Below are 16234 nucleotides of genomic sequence, written 5' to 3' on the forward strand. Positions count from 1 at the left end.
AGGCATATGTCTACAGCAATGGAACATAACCACAGAGTGACACCAACACAGAACAAAGATTTTGTGTCTGTCTGCTTTTGTTTCTTGTTTGTTTTGAGTTGAATTGAGTTCAAGAAGAAAAAAAATGATTTGCAGGGCTCAAAGAGTGCTTATATTTCTTTCGATTTTCGGGTTATTGGCAGTTCAACCAGTTGAAGTTTCTGGTCTGAGAAATTTGGACCTTGTTGTCTTCAGACACGTTCAACGTGTTCTCAAGGCCGTCGATACGAAGGGAATGAATACGGAGAAGAAACAGACTTTCGGGAACAACCGGTTCGATCCGAATCGGTCGAGCAAACGAAGAGTTCGACGAGGATCGGATCCTATCCACAACAGGTCTCGAAAACCTTGATTGACAACAAGTTTGGAGAGGTTTAGTTTCTTCAACAAGGAAGCTCAATGGCCTCAAAGTAAGTTTCAACACTTCAAAGTGATGTGCTTCAGTGCTGATAAAACATGGAGCTGATGGAAAACTGTCTGATTCTGAGGGTTGGTTGATTGGTTTTCTCTTTTTTTCCCCCATAGTTTTTTTTCTTTTTCTTTTTTGGGTCACAGAGCAAGAGATATGGGTATAGTGAAGTTACTTGAAGACAATTTAGTGAGCCACAATCATCTTTGTATTGTAAGCTGACATCCTTATAGTTGATCAATGAAGCAAATCAAAGGTATAGTTTATGGTTTGAAAATTTCTCCAGAGAAAATTATTGTAGTATTCATACCTTTTCTTTTCTTGCAAGAGAAAATTTATGTGTTTGCATGTCAGTAGCAAGTTTCTTGGAAAATATGTATTCAAAGTTTAATTTTATAATTCTGTCACAATTAGGGAAATCTCCTAATTACATTGTAGTTTACAGTTATGCTTAAATCTTCATTGTAATTATGGATATTTTCTATTTTTAATAAATGTAACGCCTTTCTATAAAAAAAAAAATGCTTGAATCTAAATTTTAAACACAACAATAATTATATGAAACCAATCGGATAAAGCCTCGAATTCAAACAAATTATTACTTGAAAACACTATGATATGACTGAAACAAAGCTAAATTTTAATATAAATGAATATTTGAGTTTGGTTTTTTAAATCATCAATATGAGTTTTAAAAATTGAGAGATCATAGTCTAATTTTTCAAATTCTAAAATTTGTAGGGACTTGAAAGATATTTAAACCAAAAAACTAAAACTATGACAAAAAGCCCAATAGAGTCCAAGTTTCGTTTTCCCTTAAATATCCCTTGGGGGGGGGGGACTGAGTTGAACTCGCTTTCAATCCAAAAACCCTAGACCGAAAACCAGGGTGCGGCCCTCGAAAGTGGTTCAGCGACTCACTTACCGCACGCGGCACAGCTACGCCACCAAGTCCAACCAGCACAGCACGTCAAAACCCCCGGTAACTTCTTCCATCTATCTCTCTCCCCATTGCCCAGATTCGTTCCTGGGTTTGTTGTTCTTTTGAACTCATGGGTTAAAGACTCTGTATGATCGATGGTGCATCGAAATGGCGGTAATTTCTTTTGCTTTGTTTTTGTTTCTATTAGGAGGGAAACTTGTTTTATCAAACCACGAAGAAGAGAGCTTGTGGACCCAAATGTCCTGTTACTGGAAAGAGAATTCAAGGAGTATGTCCTTTCTTTTCTTGGATTTTGATGGAAATTGTTGAATTTATAAGCATTTTGTTTTCTGGGTATGATTTTAGGTAGCTGAAATGTGATTCATTGGAGATTTTGTTTTCTAGACTGGGTATATTGAAGGGAAATTCAGTATGTTTCAGTTTGAGTAAAGTTTTCCCCGGTTGAGCTTAAATATGACCTATGTTTTGTAGATTCCTCACTTGAGACCTGCCGAGTGTAAGAGGTCTAGATTGCCTAGAAACCGTAGGACCGTGAATCGTGCTTATGGCGGAGTTTTATCCTGAAGTGCTGTTAGGGAAAGGTTCGTACATTGAGACCTAGGTCTAATGTAAGTGATCTCATATTCGTGCGTTGCTTTCGATGGTTTAAGGCTTGTTTTCTCGCTTACGAATCATTGCAGGATCATTCGGGCCTTTTTGGTGGAAGAGCAGAAGATTGTGAAGAAGGTGCTGAAGATTCAGAAGGCAAAAGAAAAGCAATCATCCAAGAGCTAGAATTTCAATGGGGTAAATTTTGAACCTTGAAATAGTAGCTTGAGATGATTTAAGATCAGTGTTTTTACGTTTGGCTGTTATGAATCATCTGTGTTATAATTTTGCTATTTTGGAACATTCACTTGAATGCTGTTCTCCCTAATTTCATATTTCAACCGCGTACTCGTCATTGCCGAGTTATCCGATCGCCTCTGATTATGTTCATTTATCTATTATTCAAAAATATATTTTTAATTGGTTCGTTACGAATTTATTTAATTATATAATCATTAATGTATTTTTGAACTTGTTGGTTTAATATATGTCTTCATTTTAAACAAGTATGTACATGAATACTAAATGAACATACACATTAATATTAAACTAATAAAACATACATAATTTCAAACAAACATATATAAAACCATAAATTCTTAATGAACACGAATCGAACATGAACAAATTCATTCTTGATCGATTTATCTAAGACTAGCACAAAGCGGCTGTAATAATACTGAATACCATGTTACAAACACCAAGATTTGAATTAAGCTTCCTAGTTGAATGACAGAAACCTTCTAAATAAGTTTTCAAACATGACTAATGTATTCCTGTATAAACAAAAGTAAGCTTCAAGTTTAGAACTTCAGAATATAGGGATATACAAATCACAAAAGCAGTGTGGTTTACCGATATAAGCGAAAAGAGCTGTCGGTACATTTTGCGCAAGAAACCGAAAGGATGCTAACCAATAGTAATTAATCATCCTTTAACTCTTCCCTCGGCCGTGCTTCGAATCCCCCTTCTGCTCTCTTCTCGAGCGAATAAGGCATCTGAGTTCCGAGGATTCCATCCCACATGACGAAGAACGGTTGCGAGAAGTTGTATTTAGTACCATGAAGCTGATGGTGGATATCATGATATGCGGAATTGTTTCTGAAGAAAATATGGAAGGGGTTCCCGGGAAGCATTAACCCACAATGGTCATCCACGGTTTTCATGGTGGCGAATGAGAAGAAAAATATGGAAGTTCGAGGAGACATGCCGGACAGGAGAAACGATAGGGCACCACCTATTGTGTCGCCGAGAAGCCCCTCCACTGGATGATTGTACAAAGCTCCAAATGCATAAGGAACGACGAGACGATGATGCAGAGAGTGAACGTGTCGGTACAAGAACTTATTCTCGTGCATGTATCTATGCAGAAAATACTGCCAAGTATCCAGAACCACCATTGCCGTGACAAACTGTCTAACTAGAACTATAAAGGAAGTTGACTGTTGTACAGAAGCCTCATCATCGCCCCCTGCGACCTGCAAATTAAAAAGTTATATAAAATTATATACAACTGTGACAATTTCATCACAGCTGAAACTGCTTAGACGGCGCATTATACACTGTGGCAAAGATAGGGATGTTCGAGTTCAATTAACAGAAATAAAACCAGTCAACAAACCGACTATAAGATCATGAAAGTTAAAGGAGCTCTCGAACACAACAAAATGGCAACAACCGGCTTATGAGCGTTTCATCATGTGACAAGATACAAAGAAACTTACAAAATCATTCCTAAATAGAAGGAACTTTGATGTGGCTATAATATCTGTTAAATTAAACTTTCGACCAATAAACTAGCGATCACTAACACAAGCCGTAAGAAAGTATATATCCGCATTTATTACGCATACCTCAAATCTAATTAAGAAGTTTCAAGACAGATCATTCAGCATACATGCAGAATAACAGCAAGATTATAACTGAAAACTCATAATTATAATGACAATTCAAAGCTATGTTACCCAAGCACGAGGCGAGTATTGGACATAAGTATGTATCTTAGCTCATATTGTTCGAAGTCTTCTCATAGAATTGGAGGATTGTACTTGAATACACGTCTGAATATGTATTTTACCAGCTTAAGATTAGTGTTCTCATGGCTACCTAAAGCTTAAGACTATCCATCCAAGCTTTGTAATCAGCTTGAACAAATACATCACATGCAGTGGAGTGATCCAAATAATTAACTCCAATCTCTTCTTCATATCTTTGCAAAGTAATTAAGGGTAAGAATTTGGAGCTATGCTAAGAAAATTTAACTAAGTCTTATAACCTATCTTACTTTCTAAATAAGCATCAAAGCAAAAGTAAAACAAAAAGCCAAACACATAATAATAAAATTCAACGATTCACACATCAAGGTAAAAGAAGATCGGACCGACAAAATTCCAACTACATTTCGATTGTGAAAAAACAAATTAATAATCAAAAAGTAAAAGATTGAATCATTGTTTCAGCAACGATTTACCGCAAACAAAAGGATGGCGACAACAGCCTGAACTGCTTGCTGCAGAAGGACGCCTTTGGCGACAGTTGGTTTGGAAACCAGATTCTTCTCATCCTCGTCGCTCACTGAATGCAATCTATAGCTCTCTAAAGATCCTAAACACATATAAATTCCGGAATAAATCCAATAAACAACAATCGGGACGATAGTTCCCAATAACTCATCAGATATAGCGAAGACCATCTCCTTCTACCAAACAAACTTCAGACAAAACACATGAATTTGTAAGAACAGAAAAGAAGAACTTCGAAGCTAATGGTTTATTTAACCCAGAATAAGTCAAAATTGACGGTTTATTCAAAGAAAATCAGCTAATAATTGATTTGGTCAAATGATTAAAAGTCTAAGCACCTGGGAAACAGCTACACATAAAGAGAGAAAGACAGATGGATCAAAGTTCTCTATTAGAGTTGGAATGAAAGAGGAAGATTCCAATCAAACAGAATTGGGGAAAATGAAGAAGGCATAATGTTAAATATCATGAGAAGTAATTCGGTGCGTGCGACTCTATTCTGATAAATTGTGATCCTTCGATTTCTGATTTTCTTTTAGTTAAGTTGATCGGACGGCTATAGGAAGAATTTGTTTTATATATGGACGGTCCTGAGCACAAGCAGCTTCCAAATTGAATGAGAATCTATACCTACGAGTAGTTTCCAATTGAATGACACGTAACTAAATAGTTAAGGATAATCTTTTATTTGTTTGGAATATTATATATTCAAATAAATTTTATTACTTATTAATTTATTTTATCAATTAATATTCGTATAATATCAAAATTTATTATGATTTTTTGATTAAATACTTAATTTGACTATATTTTATAATAATTTAGGGTAAATTGCATATTTAGTACTTAAACTATCAATTTTGATCTATTTTAATATATAAACTTTCAATTTTTTCAAAATCATACATAGCCTAGTTTTAATACTTCACCGTTTAAAAAATTAACGGGTGATTTGCACGTGACACCTTTTTTGTTTAATTGTATTATTCATCACTCAACCTATCTTATCACTCCTATTTTGATCACTAAAGTTTAATTTTTTTTAATTTAATTACTTACCTTTCAATTGCTCCTAATTTAATCACTCTAGCTTTCAAATTTACTTTTTTATTTTTAATTATATATTAAAATAATAATAATAATATGTCATACCAAAAGTTATTAATAAAATAAATTAATGTGATTAAAATAGAAGCAATTTGAAAGTTGAGTAGTTAAATTGAAATTTTTTAAACTTTAGTATCAAAATAGGAGTAAGAAGATAATTGAATGATGAATGATTTAATTTACCCACAAGAAATGCAGTGCCTTAAAAACTTTACGGCGAGACACTATAAAATGAAACAAAAATTAAACTTTCCATAATTAAAAAAAGTAAAGTTTAAGTATTAAAACAGATTAAAATTGATAGTTTAGGTACTAATCGTATAATTTACCCAATAATTTAATCATTTTCAGTGCTTCCTATTTTTTGTAAGAGAAAAAACAATAACCGACTTTTGCAATCGAATCTTGACGTGCCACATCGTTTAAGCTAAAACAAGGGAACTGCAATTGCATATCTAGTAGCCTTTATAAAGCCTACAGAGCAACATCTTGGACAGGTAATCCAGAAAGCAATAAGCATTCAAGGTAAAGCTACTTTGATGTGTTTGTTGATGGTTCTTCAGTCTCACGGCTGCCATGAACAAGCTGGTAATGGATACAAGAATCGGGATCAGATTCGTAACTAATGCGGTTGAACGATTATTATCATATACCATAGCAACTACGAGATAGAATGAATCGCAACAGACCAAGGAACCGATTGCTCGTATGCTTCCATTACTTTTGGATCTTCATACCCCACTTGTAATATCTCGGTCCATTGACAGACCACATGGCCCTTCGACCCGCTTCCTGGAGAGACATGGATACGGAATCAGAAAGGAAAATAAATTATCTAAGACTGCTATATCCTTGGTTATGAGCCAACATAAAATAAATGCTTTAACCTAGCAGCAAACATTTTAAATGCTACCTTGCTTCCAGCAACTGGGAGAAGCCGAGCTGGCCAAAGAAACTCTGATATCAAGAGCAAATTCTGTAGTTGATTCTCAGCTTCGAAGCAGCAGTTCCTAATAGTTCCAGAAACCTGAAACCATGCAAACAACCCACTGATCTCTAGAGAAGCTAAGTTAATAGGTCGGCTCAGGTGTGAATTGGTTTATGCATAAGCTTGGTCCCTAAGCTTTATCAGAGCAGGCTTTTATTTACAATATGTGGTTGAAAAGAAACTATCTGCAAGCCTGATCATACTCAAATTAATCAATATCTAACTACCAAACTCTGAACGAGCCTGCTATTGAATATTTATCCCCCGGCTTTGTGGTATCATCTCTTCAGTTCTCCTTGGAACAAATTTCTCACTCATTAAGCTCTTCAAATGCCCATCTCAAGTTAATCTGGGGCTATAATTATATTATAGGTTGGCTATCTTACGGAAAGCCTATTAGCCCCCTTTAAACAGTTCATCTATACAAGGCCTGTATGAGACAATATGCAGGAATCATTTTGGGGCTGATACACAACTGTGAACAAGCTAGTCCTGTCTCGTTTATATCTGACAGGGTGGTTGCGTCGAACCTTTTTCTGAGACGGTCCAAACTTGGCAAGAGCCGAAATTATCTAAAAGGACCTTTCACATCTATATACATGATGAAACAAAGCAAAATGGTCTCGCTTGATATACAGAATGATCTTACAAGCTTCTTTATATAAAGCCCTTGCATCTTGTCATCTCCAGTCTAAAAAGCACAAAAAGCCCCCTGCTAAGTGATTAACGATTCCCAGAGAAAAGGTAGAAAAAATAATGATAATGAGATGAGAAGTAATATATAAACACACACACGCACAACATTCAACATAAATCTTTCAAATCTCAAAAAAAAAAATATATATGACCTGTCCCAATATTCATGCAGATTTAAGAAAGGATTAGTAAGAGTCATAGGACATGACAGAAGCACCTGAAGCAAAGACGAAATACCATCATCCAACTGTGTTAGATTAACAAGTAGCATAACCAGAAGCCGAGTAATACTAGAGCCTGGTTTGGACAACAAATCCATGGCTATTTTAATCATCCCCATTTCAACCATCTTGGCGGCCAATCCTGCATTTTGGGACAGATTTACGAGCTTCAGCAGCTGGTTCTGAAACTTCCTGCAGCATTGATACATGAGACCACCACTCCATAAAACAAAAAAAAAAATCAAAAGAGAGCTGCTTGTGTTGATTGATTCAAACATTTTCAATGAGATCACTTAACTGACAAGCACTAATGATTAGCTAAAGAAAGTTTCGTGAAAAAATAAACACCTTATCGTCACTCAAAAGCAGAGACAACGATGGAAGCACGGGGTCGGCACAGTTGGAAAGCGAGAGCAAGCCATCCTCAGACCCTATTAATCCTCGCATAATATCAAGATTTGAAGACACAATCTAAATAATCATCATTACAAACATATACAAATTCAAACTACATGTTAGAATCTTACTAACATAGGCACACAATAGAAAATAGTTTCCTAAAAATTCTTTCAATGCTCATTCGATACTAATTCTGTGTCACAACATAATTGTTAACCATTCAAGTCCCCTTTTTTTATCTAAATTCATTAAACTTCACGTAACATTTTCAACTTTGCATTTAACCACAATTATGAATTCTTTTAGAATTCATCTCAACTTTTCATTTTATTTCGAAATGGTCTTTACTCTTTGCTCAATTCAAATTCAGTACTGAAAATTCCAGCATCAAATCAACATAATCGATCTAGTATATTTACAATTGCATAATTACCTTTAAACTCTCCAAACTTCCCAAACTACTCACCAAACTTACCAAGTTTCCAAAATGATCCAATTTCACATTTTGATATCAATTTCAACAACATTAATTTCCAGCATAGTACATCAACTATTGAACCGTTACACATGGATCCATAATTTTCCATAATTGTCTAATAGGTCCCCCAACTTTCATAAAATTACAAAATGGTCCCAAATTTTTCTAAGGCTTGTATAATACTTCCTACATCATTTCCAGCCCCTACATAATTTCCATATTTTTTATCATCCCAAAAGCCAAGTTCGAATAGTACAAGCCCTAATCAAATTTCATCAAATCACAACTTCCCCTAATTTTTAGGGTTAGGCCGAAACTACCAATGCATTTCTAGGAGGCTTGATCATGATTTAATTATCAACAAGCTTGGAAAGATTCTACAACCTCAAAAACCTCAAAATCCATCATCAATTTCATAAACCCTAATATGAACATAAACCCTAAAATTTGGGATTGTTGAACTCAAGCAAGATTAGCATGCAATAATGGTATCAAATGATAGAGCTCATCGAATGGAACAATTTTCTGTTTCACGTCTTAATCCAAAAACCTAATAAATTGGATTAAAATGAAAAATAAAAATTCTCTTACCTAGGATATGAAGGTCACGAGGGTAAGATGACCAAGTTCTCATGAAATTTTAGTTAATTTCATGTTAATTTATCATTATTTAAGCTTAAATTAATAATTCATTTAATGAAAAATGACAATTTACGATTAATGAAACTTGATAATATATCCATACCAAGCCACATAACCCTTATCATCTTTATAAATTCAAATATAAACAAATTAATTTTTTGGTCTATTCGATCCGATTTACCGAATTTTTACCGGACTTTAACACTTTCTAGTTTTAACACCAATTTCGGATCAAGAATCCGATTTCAATAAAACCCCACTCTCAATGAGTAAACTATTCATTTATGGAATAAGATTTTTTGGAAAAATTACCACTCAGGTCATTAAAAGTTTCCCGATTTTATACTTTGAGTACTAAACTTTCAAATTTTACATTTTGGTCACTAACCAAATTTTAAGGATATTACACCCAGGGTGGAACAAATATCAGTAGCCTTATCAATTGATAATTGATTTATTATCAATTAAATTAACTTTTTTGGTGAAATAAAGAGTTAATTGCATCATTACTTAAACTATGACCCTCCTTTTAAATTAGTCCCTACTTTTTTTTAATATTCCAATTTTATCCCCAAATATGACTCTCATTCTAAATTAATCCTTAAACTTTTGAACATTCTAATTTATCCCTAAACTATGACCCTCTTTTTAAATTAGTACCTAAACTTTTGGATATTCCAATTTCATCCCTAAATCCATCCAAATATGGAATTATTTTCAACCATAATTTAACCTAAATATTTTTTCAAACATATAATAACATAATTTGGCTTAACAATTTTATTAACATGAATGTGATTAGTATACATATAGTTTGGGATAAATTTGGAATGTTAAGAAAGTTTAAGGGCTAATTTAGAATAATTTCATAGTTTTGGGATGAAATCAAAATGTTCAAAGTTGATGACTAATTTAGAATCATAATCATAGTTTAGCGATGAAATTGAAACTTTTAAAAGTTTAAATACCAATTTAAAATGAGAGTCGTACTTTGAGGGACATATGATGCAATTAACTCTGAAATAAATATTAATAAACTTTAGCAAGCAAGTAATTTTTTAAATTATGGAGATATTCTCAAAATATCAATAATTTCTAAGCACTGCACTATTCATGAAAACACGTGCAATACTGAATCTTTGTTGCATCGATTTGTTCCACTATTAGACAAATTTTTCTTTTACGTATTCCCACTCATTTTTCACATTTGTTGCGTTCAGACTTCAGACCATTTACAGTACAGCACTTCTTTGGTCACAGCGAAATTTACTTCGCAAAAAAAATAAATTAGATTATTCATATTTCCTACAATATATATCAAGATTGGGAACTGGGAACCCACATGGTTCACGGCAAGCTCTGGGGTCAAACTTGCCAGCATAAACTAAGGGACTGCACTGCTGCAGTTGACACAGATTATGGCTGAATGGTAAAATAAATGCATCTTCAACGTCTAGAAAGCTCAGAGTTTTGGGTAGTTTTGCGTTGGAGCAATCTAATTTAAAGGGATTCTTAACTTAAAATATTATTATTTTATTTAAAAAGTATATAATTTATAATATTTTCGATTACAACTGAAAAAATTATATTAGAGTAGCTCTAGAGTTTACAACAAAAAGTTGTACATTTTGTAACAATTTCAGTTACAATTGAAATATTATAAATTATATTTTCAGTTTAATATAAAATGTTTTCGTGTCTAACTTAAAAAGTTATACTTTTGATAAGATTACAAGTGACAATTTATTTATGTGAATTTTTAATCTTATATTAACATGTATTTTAGACTCTCCTCACATTTATATGAAATTTACATGAAAGGGAAGTTCCAAGTTTTTCACTGCAAAATAATAAGAGTACGAAAGAATATTTAGTTAGCCTTGTACCAGCTTTTCATCATAAAGTGCCTTTCTTTTTGTATGTTCTCATGATTATGTCTTCTTATTTCCGGAACAAACTTGTACAAGAATACACTCAACTCTCAATAGCACTGTAGTTTTACTTTAATAAATACATAGTTATATAGTTGAACTGGGACAATAATCCTCCGCCCCAATGATTTTCATGGACTCACCATATTCATAATTAAATCAAAGATTCAAAGTTATACAGTTCCTACATTCCAATTCCCACGCCTAATTGCTACTCTTTTTCAACACTAAAATATCAAAATGGTTTTTTTTAATGCTTCCCAGCTAATAAAGAAGGCAATGCACCAAAAGTCACTCAATGACAAAACAACAGAATTGAAAGCATTGAAAGGTGGGATTAAAACTTGGTGCATAGGACCACCTTCTGGTTTTAGTAAGGTGTCAGCATACCCAAACAGCAATACGAGCCTAAAGCCTAATAGAATTTTCATGGAAATGATTGAAACTCGGAGGGTGGAATTGGCTTAATATAGCAGCAGAGGAAAGTGGTAACAGGAAAACTCGGTGGGTGAATTGGCTTATATATATATTAACTCATTCCAACTAAACCAATCAAAGTAAAATAGACCATATTCTGAAGCATAGAGTAGAAGAAGAATGAAACCAGACATGCATAAAGATATATAGAGAGATTCGGTGTCATTTTGTAAGCCGAGACGATTCTAATGGCCTCCTGTATCCAGTACCAACCGCACAGATCGATTCTTCACGAAGGCCTCAATTTATACGCGATGTTTTACGTGTTCACGTGTATATAGTTTGGAACCCATCTTCTAAAAGAATGTCATGGCAAGGATGTCATAACTGATAACCTTATTTGCAGAGTACACTCTGAACTCCAAAGAGAGTTGCCACGACAGACTGGCCAAGCCAACAGTGAAGGTACTAAAACTTTCCCAAGTCTAAGCAGATATTGATATTTAGCAATGGATGCTAAATCATACACAAGTTCACAATAAGAAATTTGCTATGGTACGTCCTAATCATATGAACAAAGCACTTTTTCTTGTGGGGGATAAATTGGATTTTTATTTATCCAATAAGCAGAATTCTGCCAAAAAAACGAATATAGTTCTATGTCAAAATTATCAATAATTGAAAGGAATAAGAACCAACAGCAACAGCTGAACAAAAGAAATTTAAAACCAACAAAAGATTACAAAGTGTACATAAGAAAAATTCTGGGAATATATAGCTCATCAATTGTAATGATCAATGTAATCAGTACATCAGCCAACATCCAAGATTACGTCCCCCGGAACTTATTTCCTCCCTTAAAGACCATAGCAAGAAAATTAAGGATAAAGAAACCCTAGTTCTGTGTTCTTGAAAAGCTTCAACAATCTGTAATGACGACCTACGGATATGCTGGTACTTAAATTATTAAACCTATTCCTGTGCTACATTGCACCAACCTTGGGAAGTTCACATGTAACTGAAAAGGGGAAGACACGAATTTAATGGAAGAAATTTTGAATGAAATTGTAAAAAGAAACAAAAGCTCAAGAGTCGAGACATGCTATCAGTAGCAAAAGGGAAAATATATATATATATAAAAAAAGAAAGCAAGGGAAAATTACCATTAGCAAGAATTCAGAATTCTGTATAGGAGGAGATATCAATAATGTAAACCTCAGTAGCAGTGGCACCATTTCACTGCACAGGATGTTGCCAAAATCCATCTACTAGCACCCCATGACAGCACAATTATAAACAAAGCCACCCGATTGCTTTCTAGCTAGCAAGTTCCATTGCGGAGGCCCTTCGCTTGGAGCCCATGAGTTCAGCTCTATAAAACCTTCCCCTGAAGTCCTAGGTCCACCGATCACAATAAGGTGATCTCCACATGCTCTGAAAGCAAGACCCCAACCATTCATTGAGACAGCCCTTTCAGGCAATCTTCCAATAGTCAACCATGATTTTCTCTCCTTATCATACTTCTTACCTCCATGTCAGCATAATCTGCAGCATACAATTCATCATTTACAACTGCAACCAGAGGGGTGCACCTGCTGCTGCAGGCACCTCAGCCTCACCAGCAGCTCCACTCCTTCCGGGAGACATATTAGGAATTTCAGTCCATCTTTTAGTCTCTAAATCATACTCCTCACCTGAAGTGAGAACCCTTGCATCTTTCCCCCCACCAACTCCTCCAATTACATAAACTTTCTATCCATATATACCCGCTACACATCTTCCTAGGCTTATTCATGCTAGGGAGAGTCTCCCACTTCTGTGTCTCGGAGTTGTACATTTCTGCAGAGCTCAAGATATTACCCTGAGAATCACAACCACCAGCTACAATCGCCCTCTCCAAGACTAGCCGACCCAAACAAGCACCTCGGAGCATTCATGCTAGTGCCAGAAGTCCATGAATTTGTCAGAATACTGTATCTATATAACCTGAGAAGTCACCTCTTTCCCAAAAACAAGCAACTCGGTTCCCACAGCCAAGGATTCCTTATCTGAAAAAATGAAACATTCATTGTGAGGCATACTCGGCAAATGTATCCACCTGTGTCGAATTGGATCAAATGCCTCCCATTGAAGGAGTTGACAAGAAAAGTATATCCAATGCTCAATCACTCCATTCAACCTCCTCAACTTGTAGATCTCCACTCCTAATTAAGGAACGAAAACTACGGTTCAACGAGGCAATGGAACCATAATCAGACCTTGAACACCTTATCAGACAACTGATGGAGTTGTCTCTCCCAATTGGTTGGATTAAGGTATCTAAATCTGACGACAATTCCTCAACATCTTCCCAGACTGTTCCCGGTGAGTCTTCCACAGAACCCGACAGGCTGACTTCGTCTGATTGGTTAATGACATCAGGTTTGTCTAGTCCAATGGAGTGACGGTGGATAAGTGAAGCATCCAAATCCGAAGAAGAATCAGATTGCTTACTGTCATCGTCGGATTGGTCACGTGAATCAGGCAAGAGTAGGTCACCTGAGTTTGTGGGGAAGAAGTAGTATTAGTATTATTATCAACATTGTCGTCGCTGGAAGAATCATCGGGGGGGAGCTTAGCCAACTTGGTTTCCCGAACAGTGTCATCCGGTTCTCCGAGTTCCAGTGAACGTTTCCCATTGTACATGTAAGCCCACTCGGTTCCTTGTTGACAAGAGCTTGCAAAACAACAAAACGACTCGCAGGACCGGTCCTGTAACATGACTCTTCCTCCCCCCTCCTTAACTTCAAAAGGGAAAACTATCCCGAAATGAAAATATGGGAGATCTAAAATCACTGTAAGAAGCTCAAGTGGTTTTGTTTTGGTCCCCCGGAAAAAAAGAAAACGCTGTCAATATTAACAATTCAAGCTATTCAGAAAAGAAAAGAAAAACTAACGAAGAGTTTCAATTGAACTTTGAAATGATAAAATGAATCAAACAGAGATTTGGAGCCAATAAATGAACGATCCAGTTGAGATTTATAAAGGAATAATAATTTACAGAGGCTTTTGTGTGTCTACTGGTTATGGGAAAAGAAGATTGGGTCAAAGGAGAATAAACAGAAAAAAACTTATAAAACATGAAAAGAAAACTCAGAATCAAACGAGCTGAAGAATAAAAAACAGATCTCAGTATTTCATAAACAAACCAAAACAGAGCATTATATAGTATATATATAAATATATATAGGTATGTGCAAATAGAACCGCTAGATTGAAAAGAAAAGGAAATAAAAAGAAGAGAGCGAGTTAGATCTGTTTATAATTTCATTAATCTCATTTAACGAATCAGGCCAAAAACAAAGCGATTACAAACTATTAACATGGAAATGACAGAAAAGATAATGAATAATGATAACAACAATGTTGCGAGGAACTTACTGATTGGATAAGAAGAAACTGAATTGAATTTCTCCTTTCTTTGTCAAAATTTTAGATGCTAACTTTTATTTTCTTTTAAACTCCCTTAACTTTTGTTTTTGCTGCTCCTTTAGCTTCGCTGTTTCTGTTATTCGCGCTTCTGTTGCTTCTTCGTCTAATTTTCTTTTTCTGTTTCTCTATAGGCTGGCTGTTCGTCCTTTGGATTTTGTCTGCAAACTAGAGCGAGCAATGGAGAGCTTTGGCTTCGCGAGCTAAATCTGGAAGAGGCCCCCTTTATCTCTCTTAAAACTCCTCTCTCCCCAAACAGCTAAAAAGAAAATGCTGCTTGAATTTTTTTACTAGTTATATTTAACATGGGAATGTAAATAAATAAATTTCGATATTATTAAATATTTTTCCCTTTTATGGGCGGTGGATACGCGGGGGAAGAGGAGATGGGGGGGAGGCGGGGTGCGGTGAAGGTGGTGAGGGTGGCGGCGGAGGCGGATAGGCCCACATGAAGAGGAGTAAAACAACCGAGAACCGGTGAGCGCCTGTTTAAACACGTGTTGATTTATTATGATAAATGTATGATAGAAAAGTAGAGTTCGTTACCCTACGTCTTTTACCGCTTTACTTTACCCGCCGCGGCTGGTCAATTTTCTCCGTTAGTGGAGTTTTGATCCCCTGCGGTGGAGTAACCATGGGCTTTGATTACAATCGACTTCATGAAAATTTAAGCTTAAGTTTAATTAAGTACTTAATTTTATTAATGACGACAAACAGTTACTAGTAAATTAATTAAATACCATGAATTAATTAAATATCATTTAATTATAAAAGATTAAAATTTTGATTGACCTGGTCAATTATATTTAGTTAATTATGTGTTGGTCAAAAGAACGTTTTAGATGACAAATTCCACGTTAACAGCATGTTTTTAATTTTTCCCCTCGAAAGAGCAAGAGAGTAATGAGAAACGAATGTGTTAAAACAAATGGAAAATTAACAAGAAATTAAGATCGAAACATACTTATTTTTATTTTCAAAAAAGTACATTTTTAAATAAATATTTATTCTAAGAGAAAATACCTTAGTGACCAAAAATGTCTTATAATATACGATTTAATCAACTTTTTTTGGATTTGCCAAAATGACCAACTAAATCGTAATGCGATCGATAATTCGCAACGCGATCTCCGGTATCGCAAATCAGTTTTCAGATTCGCAACGCGAACTTCGACTATCGCAATGCGAATATGTAAATCGTAATGCGAACTTGGATTATCGCATTGCGATTTACATATTCGTATTGCGATAGTCCAAAATCGCAACGACTGGTTATATTGCATTGCGATTTCATATTCGCATTGCGATAGTCCAAGTTCGCATTGCGATAGTCCAAGTTTGCATTGCGATAGTCCAAGTTCGCGTTGCGAATCTGGAAACTGATTC

General features: G+C 35.1%; 1 protein-coding gene and 3 pseudogenes across 1 annotated transcript; 1 reads left to right on the top strand and 3 right to left on the bottom strand.

Moving 5' to 3' along the window:
• The first annotated feature begins 1313 nt into the window (after positions 1-1313).
• Positions 1314-2345, top strand: LOC120181207 (annotated as a pseudogene).
• A 322-nt stretch (positions 2346-2667) lies between these two features.
• On the bottom strand, positions 2668-4754 carry LOC120181170 (sphinganine C4-monooxygenase 1-like). The gene is made up of 2 exons (XM_039186357.1): positions 4450-4754; positions 2668-3457 (listed from the first exon to the last, which is right to left on the bottom strand). The coding sequence occupies exons 1-2, from the start codon at positions 4669-4671 to the stop codon at positions 2903-2905; spliced, it is 777 nt and encodes a 258-aa protein (XP_039042288.1). The 5' UTR covers positions 4672-4754; the 3' UTR covers positions 2668-2902.
• A 2499-nt stretch (positions 4755-7253) lies between these two features.
• On the bottom strand, positions 7254-8737 carry LOC120181151 (annotated as a pseudogene).
• Positions 8738-12117: 3380 nt separating this feature from the next.
• Positions 12118-15098, bottom strand: LOC120181198 (annotated as a pseudogene).
• Positions 15099-16234: the final 1136 nt, after the last annotated feature.

This window comes from Hibiscus syriacus, unplaced genomic scaffold (assembly GCF_006381635.1).
Source record: "Hibiscus syriacus cultivar Baekdansim isolate YM2019G1 unplaced genomic scaffold, ASM638163v2 tig00112517_pilon, whole genome shotgun sequence".
In the NCBI taxonomy this organism is placed as follows: domain Eukaryota; kingdom Viridiplantae; phylum Streptophyta; class Magnoliopsida; order Malvales; family Malvaceae; genus Hibiscus; species Hibiscus syriacus.

Bases quoted from the DNA above. Each gene is read 5' to 3' on its own strand.
- LOC120181170 (XM_039186357.1), bottom strand. From the start codon at position 4,671: ATGGTCTTCGCTATATCTGATGAGTTATTGGGAACTATCGTCCCGATT. The intron at 3,458-4,449 runs GTAAATCGTTGC...TTTAATTTGCAG, and splicing joins TCGCCATCCTTTTGTTTGCG to GTCGCAGGGGGCGATGATGA.